General features: G+C 46.4%; 1 protein-coding gene across 21 annotated transcripts in view; it reads left to right on the top strand.

The window, feature by feature from the left end:
* Positions 1–3,411: 3,411 nt before the first annotated feature.
* Positions 3,412–8,163, top strand: part of LMO7 (LIM domain 7) — a 197,390-nt gene continuing 192,638 nt past the window's right edge. For 5 of the 21 annotated variants that reach the window (XM_077855359.1, XM_077855356.1, XM_077855358.1 and 2 more), the window contains exons 1-2: positions 3,635–3,652; positions 4,515–4,591. In XM_077855359.1, the coding sequence (XP_077711485.1) occupies positions 4,532–4,591 (60 nt within the window). In that variant the 5' untranslated portion in view covers positions 3,635–3,652; positions 4,515–4,531. Of the gene's footprint in view, positions 3,653–3,935; positions 3,999–4,033; positions 4,218–4,514; positions 4,592–8,163 lie in introns of those variants that run through there. The other 16 variants (XM_077855337.1, XM_077855334.1, XM_077855340.1 and 13 more) reach the window with 14 other exon arrangements.

The raw sequence follows: 8,163 nt of genomic DNA, 5'->3' as shown, positions 1-8,163 counted from the left end.
GAAAGATATTTGGACATATCTTTGTGTCATATTCATTTCCGCATTTATAAAAGTAATGCATATGTCTTTTGCAAAAAAACTTGTAAACAGGAAGCACAATATCTCTGTTTGAAAATAGCTGGCATTAAAGTTTGGGTGATTTTTTTTTCTGATTTGTTCTATGTGGCAAAATATGCATTGTAAAAATGCAATCACAAATTAGAGTGCTTTATACATAGCTTTTTTATCCACTTCACTATGTATTTTTAAACATTTCCCTGGATTGGGGCACCTGAGTGGTATAGTGGTTGAGCAACTGCCTTTGGCTCAGGTCATGATCCTGGGGTCCTGGGATCGAGTCCCACATTGGGCTCCCTGGTCAGCAGGGAGCCTGCTTCTCCCTTTGCCTATGTCTCTGCCTCTCTCTCTATGTCTCTCATGAATAAATAAATAAAATATTTTAAAAAAATTCCCTGGGTCATTGAATTGCCTTTCACATTTTTAGTGACTGAGTGATATCCCACTCTACAGAAGAAACGTAATTTACTCCACTGTCCCTGTTGTTTAGATTGCTTTGAGATTTTCATTTTTTAAAAAATTGTATTTATTTGAGAGAATACGAGAGAGAGAGACAGAGAGAAAGAGAGTGCAAGAGTGCAGAGAGAAAAAGCAGGCTCCCTGCTCAGCAGGGAACCAGATTCAGGGCTCAATCCCGGGATATCAGGATCATGACTTGAGCTGAAAGACATTTAACCGACTGAGTTACCCAGATGCCCCTGATTTTAATTTTTAACAAATGCATCATGTCATCACAAGTTTAGTCCTCCAGAAGCTGAAAGAAATGGAGTTTGAAGAGCAAGATATTTATTAGGGATTGACCCCTATGAAATGAAGAGGGAAGAAGCAGGAAAGAGCAAGGGAGAAGTTGCACTGTGACCCAGGCCTCATGTTTATGGAAAGGACCCATCAGAGGTACTGTTTTGGGTGGAAATGACTGGGCTTTTTTTTTTCTTTTCTTTCTTTCTTTCTTTTTTTTTTTTTTAATTTTTATTTATTTATTTATGATAGGCACACAGTGAGAGAGAGAGAGGCAGAGACACAGGCAGAGGGAGAAGCAGGCTCCATGCACCGGGAGCCCGATGTGGGATTCGATCCCGGGTCTCCAGGATCGCGCCCTGGGCCAAAGGCAGGCGCCAAACCACTGCGCCACCCAGGGATCCCCCTTTTTTTTAGGATTTTATTTATTCATTTGAGAGAGAGCGAGAGAATATGAGGTGGTGGTGGAGAGGAGGCAGAGGCAGAAAGAGAAGCAGACTCTCTGCTGAGCAGGGAGCCCCAAGTGGAGTGGAGGATCCTGGGATCATGACCTGAGCCAAAGGAAGATGCTTAACTGACTGAGTCACCCGACAGCCCCGACTGGCCTTTTCTAACATACAGTCGTGCAGTCACTCAATCACCAGATGAGAGCAGCTCTGGGAGGGCCATGATGAACTCAAAGGAGACTGGCTGCACTCTGCAGCTGAGGCCGACCTTAAAGGGTTGACCAGACTCCTCCTCCAAAGGAAGGTTTGGCTAGTGTATCTGTATCCACCACAGCTGCTCATTTTGTGCACAGATCTTTCTTCAGATGCTTAAAATAAGTACCCAGAAGTGGAATTGCTGCAACAGAGTATGAGTAATTAAAATTTTGTTTAATATTTGTCAAATTACCTTCAAGAAAGGTTGTACCACTTTATCCCACCAACAGTTCATCACTAATGTATAAACACAGGACAATTGTACTATTTTTAAATATTGGAAGGTACTTCAAATTCTTCAGGAAAATGAATAATATTCTTTTTTTTTTATGAATAATATTCTTGATGTTTATTGCTGTGAGTTTAACTTTAAACTCCTGAGATAGGTTACATTTCTCTACAGAGCTGTAGAAATCTTTCTATACGGATAAAGCACTCAATGACTGAATAGAAGGCAAAGATTTGGATTTGGGACTTCTGAGTTGCAAATTCTATCGTTAATGAGACAGAAATGGCTGGTGCCTAAGCTAATTTGAAATAGAGTTCACAGTACCCTACAGCTCTTTCCATGTAAGTATTTGCACAAATAAATGAAATTCCCATTTATCAGGAAAAATCCATATCTGACACACTACTGTTAGAAATGGGAAATAACTATCATTTATTAAGTGCCTACTATATGCCAAGAAATGGTTTTTACATACACCATTCTATTTAATTCTCACAACTTCCATTTGAAGTAGTTATTATCAGTACATTTTTCAGATGAAGAAATTGAAGCTCAGTGTGTCTGGTAACTTGGTAATCTTAGTCATTCAGATTCCCAACTCTGCTTCTTACCATTCTGGGGTGTTATCCCCAAAGCTTTAAGTCAAATTACATAGCAGCAGCTTTGAACAGTATAGTATATGTATATAGTAACTGTAGTAACAGTAACTCTCATGAAGCTTGGGGAATGTCTGTCCTTCTCCTGGACTGGAAGTGCATGGGAGTCAGAGTCTAACAAGACAATGCCATTCTAAAAAAAACTCAGGAATTTAAGAAACATAACAGACAAGTAAAGAGAAAAAAAAGAGAGACAAATAAAGAAACATTCTTAACGATAACTGATGGTTATAAGAGGGGTGGGTGTAGGGGAATGGGTGAAATAGGGGATGGGGATTAAGAAGCCCACTTGTCCTGATGAGCACCAGGTGATGTATGGAAGTGTTGAAGTCACTACATTGTACACCTGAAACTAATATAATAGTGTAAACTGTATGGAAAATAAAAACCAAATTAAAAAAATATTTTAGTAATAAAACATAAAAAAAGCTGTGTGTGGGGGGCGGTTGAAGGAGGCTATTCCAGGCTAAAAAAAGATCTAACCAAATGCAATGTGTTGTCATTGTTTGGATTCTGGTCTGAGTAAGACAGCTGTAAAAGGCATTTTGGGATCAGTGGAGGAATTTGAGTCTGAATTGGGCTTAAATTGATAGTAGGTAATTATTGTTAGCTTCAGTTAGGTGTGAAAATGGAAATAAGATTATGGAGAAAAGTGCCCTTTGAAAAACTGAGGTGTATGTTGTAATACTTAGGGGTGAAAATATAATAATATCTACGCGTAAGCAGGAAATGAAGGTGAGGAAGTAAATAAGGCAAAATGCAAATGATTGTTAAATATAGATGCTACGTTTCTGCTATTCATTATACTAGTCTCCTGCTCTGTGCTTGTTTATGATGAAAAACGACATCAATCAACCAGAAAAAAAAAAAAAATAAGGGTTTGTTTCTTTTACAGGAGAAAGAACCGATCTTCACCTTCCTTCAAAGGTGACGTCGTGTACATGTGGCCTGAATAGGGCTCCAGGAGCATCACGCGAGGTCCCAGGGAGACTAGACCAATGAACACGTTCCTTTCCAAAGGTTTGATTTTTGTGGGAAAAGAAGTCCCATACGCCGAACCATGAGCTTCCGACCCTCCAGCCCTGCGCACACACGCAGGACCGCCGGGGACTCCGAATACCTGTCACCTTACTCCGCGACGCTCAGGGCGAGGGAGGGAGAGAAATGCGAGGCCTCCCTCCGCCCCGAGCCTCCGCGGAGACACCCGGCTGGAGAGGCAGGTGCCTTCCATCTCCCCCACCTGGAAGCGGGGCGGAGCGGGGGCCCGCCCGGTGAGTGTGTGTGTGTGTGTGGGGGGGGGGGGCGGGGATGGGCGGCGCGCGCTCAGGCCGCTGCCCTCACCTGCCGCCAGGAGGGCCCGGGATCCCGCGGGGGAGGCCACGCACCTGGGGGAGGCCACGCACCTGGCGGAGGCGCGCGCGGCGGGCTCGGGCCGCAGGTGAGGGCGGCGGGGCGGGCGCTGCGCGTCACTGCGGGCCGCGCTCCTCCCCGGGGAAGTTTCTTGGCCCGGAAAGGTGCAATTGTGTGCAGCTATTCCTGGTATGTCAGGCGGGTCGGGCGGCCGCGAGCCGAGGGGGCGTCGCTAAGCCGGGCCGGGAGAAGGACGGCGGCCAGGAGGCAGGGCACCGGGAGGATGCGGCTGCGGGCGCGGGCGCGGGCGCGGGGGCGCAGCCCCTCCGGGCGGAGCCGCGGGAGCCGGAGCGTGGCCTTGGCGCTCGGTGGCATCCCTGGCCCAGACGGTCTGCCCACAAGGGCGGCTGCGGCCGGGAGCCCCCCGGGGAGCCCCGGGGGGGCGGGGGGCGGAGGCGGACGGAAGCGGCGACTCCGCGGCTCGGGGTGGGCTGGGGCGGGCCGGTTCCGGGGAGGGCGGCGGCCGCAGCGCTGCGACCTTCGAGGTCTCCGCAGTGGCCGGGCCCCGGGGTCGTTTTCAGGAGTTGGGAGGCAGCCACGTCTTCAAGTCCTTGTGGGTTCGAAACTTTTCCAAACTGCGGAGCGCAACAAAGGGGGAAAGAGAGCCCGGGCGCCTCGCGGCTCGAGCAGAGGCGGGGCGTTAGGGCCAGACGCGCGCGGGACCCCGGCCCTCCGCCCTCACCGCCCTCACCGCGCCTTCCTCTCTCTCCCTCTTGCCCCTAGTCCTAGTCCTGGAAGGGATGGAGGAGCCCGGAGCCGACTGCGCGGTAGCCTTCGCCGAGGCCCAGAGATGGGTGGAGGTGAGTGCCCTTAACTCTTGTCCGCACGAGTTTGCGGGCCTCCTCCCGGGACCTGCGCTGGCGCGCGGAAGCGGGTTGGTTTGCAATTTGGGGGACTTTGCAACTCTTGCTGCTGCTGCTTTTTTTTTTTTTTTTTTTTTAAGATTTATTTATGATGGGGGGGGGGGCGGGTAGAGAGGCAGAGACACAGGAGGAGGGAGCAGCAGGCTCCATGCAGGGAGCCCGACGCGGGACTGGATCCGGGGACCCCAGGATCGCGCCCTGGGCCAGAGGCAGGCGCCAACCGCTGAGCCACCAGGGATCCCCCTGCTTCTGTCTTTTAACAAAGTCCAGCCAAGCCTCGTGCTGCTGCTCCCCCCGCGGCGGGCTCGCTGGCTTCCCCCGGAGCCCCTCTGCCAGGGCAGAGTCGAGCGCTCGCCCTCTGGGGTTTGGGGACCGCACATCTCCGTGCGCCAGACCACGTCAGCACAGGGGCACGGGCGGCCCTTCGGGGGTCGTTACTGCGGGCGCCCGGCTCTTCCCTGCAGGCGGTGTACTAACGGCGCCGTTGTGGGAGGGCGGCCGGACGAGGTTAGACACTCGAGGCGCACCTGGGGAGATGTTTTCTCCCGCGCGGCCTCTGGAGCCCGGGATGGAAGTCAGGGTTCTCACTTATTCAAAGTCGGCATTGCTGAGACCAAGGTCCCCTGGGGGTCACGCACTGAAGGGCAGTTACTTTCCCAGCTGTGCCCCCAGAGATCTTCCATTTCCACCGAAATGCAGATGGTCTCGAGGAGGTTTCTTCATGACGCCTTAAGGTTACATTTATCTATAAAAAGGTAACACCAGGGGATCCCTGGGTGGCGCAGCGGTTTGGCGCCTGCCTTTGGCCCGGGGCGCGATCCTGGAGACCCCGGATCGAATCCCACGTCGGGCTCCCGGTGCATGGAGCCTGCTTCTCCCTCTGCCTGTCTCTGCCTCTCTCTCTCTGTGTGGCTATCATAAATAAATAAAAATTATAAAAAAATGGTTACACCAGGACTTCTATCCATTTTTCCACTGGATGAAAAAGATGATGCTAGGGAAGTATTCAGAGCAGATGTGAATTCGGAGCAACCTCTTGTTAGAAAATTGTTGCCTACACTAGCCTTGCAGTTTTTTAGAAGTTATTGGTGCCACGTGCGGGCTTGTTCAACGTAGTCAAAAATGCAAATTTGGTTTAAAGGTTATTCCAGAGGAAACAACCCATTTAAAAATCCCAAAGCACACAGTGTTTAAACATAATTCCTTTGTCTCTAAAGAAACAAATGTACATATGTGGGGAAAAGGAGAATAAACTTTCAGTGTTACATTTCTAACAGTAAATAAAGAAATGTGAGATGTGAGTAGCATTATGCACTAGAAAGTGGGGGAGAAGCCGTCAAGAAATTCGCTGTTGGTGTCCTTTTTGGAATGAACTTTGAACTAGTCTGAAGGTGATTTAGAAAGGTGTGAGGGGAGGAGGAGGAGGATGTGAGGGGAGGGCATGGGGAGGTTGAGAGAATAAACACTGTATTTTTGAATTGAAATGAGAGTGGAAAAATTTCAGCAATGCAGTTAAGAGAAATGACTTCCCTCATTCAGAAACTTTGAAAAGCCAAGGCGTCCAAAGGTAATTTTCCATTTGTAGTATTTGTGCTGCATAATTTTAGGAAAGCAATTAAACTTGTCCTTTGGTTTTTGAGTGGTGGGGATGGGGGAGAGAGAAGGGAAGAAATATGAGGACTCCTCTATGTGGAGTTTGTATCTGCATGCTGTGTATTTCCTTCAGGAAATCTCTGGATATGGATCATTTCACACTTTTTTAGTATACAGATTTTGGAAATCTAAAAATTCCTTGTTTGTTTTAGCTTTCTCATGGTTGTGTAGGCTCTCAGTGAGAAATTTGCATCTAATAAACTGGAGGGAAGTGTGTTGCAATAAAAGATATCAGAGTGCGTGGTCCATGTGCTCATCTTCCCACTCTCATCCATTTCATCTAAATGTGTTCATCTTTAACAGAGAGACACATTATCTAAAGGCTTTGACATATCATCATAATATAGTTCATGAGATTAAAATTCACCTCATTTTTTTCCTAGTGCCACTGGAAGCAAGGCAGTATGTTCCTTGAAGATATGTGAATAATTTACATATTCATGTATACTTTCAAACGCCCAAGACATTCAAAATGACAGCAATGGGCTCGCTGTTAGGTTTATTTTATTTCTCCAGTTAGTGTCCAATTTATGTGTCTTCTTAGCTTCGCCTTTACAACTAAAGCACATATTTTAAAATTTTGTTCTTGCCAAAAGATGCAGAGTGGATGACTCCCTTGTTACCACAATTGCCTCTTAACTCTGGGAACCCCTAATTTAAAGATAAAATATTAATCCTGGAGTGTATTTTATAACATTTTGGAAAGTGAGGAAGATTATGGTGTCTTTCTTCTACTTGCTAATATTCTTGCTCCACGTTCCCTATCATACTTTCTCTACATGTATTGAGGCCTATGTGGGTCATTCATATATATAAACACATATATGTTTATAATATACTTTGCTGTTTTCATTCTCAGCTGCAGCTTTGACTATCCCAAGGTCAAGAAACTCCAATAACCTTGTAAAATTTTGCATGATGGCTAGTGTCCATGTTAGTATGTTCTTGTCATTTCTATTCCCTGTGATTTTAAATAGCTGATGTATTATTCCCACAACCAAAGTTAAAGTTTTATTAATTTTATTTTGGGAGGAGGAGGAAAAAGGGCGAGGCAAGGACTAGTGGTTATTATTCTAGGGATTAAAATTTTATGACTAGTTTAAATTGTGCTTAAATGGTTAGAAATGTATGTATACTTAGGGTTAGTATAATATTTCAACTTAAAGCAAATGTGGTCATGTGACCCTTTAATTCAACATGATGATATTGGATTATTATCTGGTTGGAAGTGCTCTTTGGAATATTAATAATGTAGCAGAGCTGGTTTATGATTAAACACTGGTTTAAAGCCAAATAATGTAATAGTTTAAAGACAGAGGCTGAGAGGAGCCTGACTCTAGCAAGGTCACGGAGTGGGTGGGTGATGAAGCAGAAATCGCCTGCCAGACCCTCTAATTTTAGACCTCTTCTGCAGCACCTTCTAATTTTCTATACCTAACAGTTACCTCTGTCTCTCTGTTTTGGGGCATTAAAAAGCCTTAGTAGTAAATTGACAAAATACCAATAAGATTGAAAACTGGATCCATCACTCATTGCATTGGCTGGTCACAGTCAGTGTTTACAATCTGTGGGTTAATGTTGCTGTCTGGGTTGAAGTTTAAATACAGTAGTAAGTACAGTATGGTTGGAGTGGGAACAAGCTAACCTCATTCCCCACCTCCTTGCTCACCTGTGCTTCCTCTTATCTCTGAGTTTGATTCTTTCCATATCACTGTCACCCTGCAGAAGGACCTGAGGATGCCAAGTTGAGCTCATTGCCAAACCTGGTATAGGAATATGACTCCTTACTCACTTACTTCAATTAGTCTGTTTCTCTGCCTACCCCTAAATCTTTCTAAGTGATTTTCCTCTTTCTC

The sequence above is a fragment of the Canis aureus genome, chromosome 17 (assembly GCF_053574225.1).
Source record: "Canis aureus isolate CA01 chromosome 17, VMU_Caureus_v.1.0, whole genome shotgun sequence".
Taxonomy (NCBI): Eukaryota; Metazoa; Chordata; class Mammalia; order Carnivora; family Canidae; genus Canis; species Canis aureus.
This window is presented reverse-complemented; position numbering and strand designations above follow the sequence as displayed.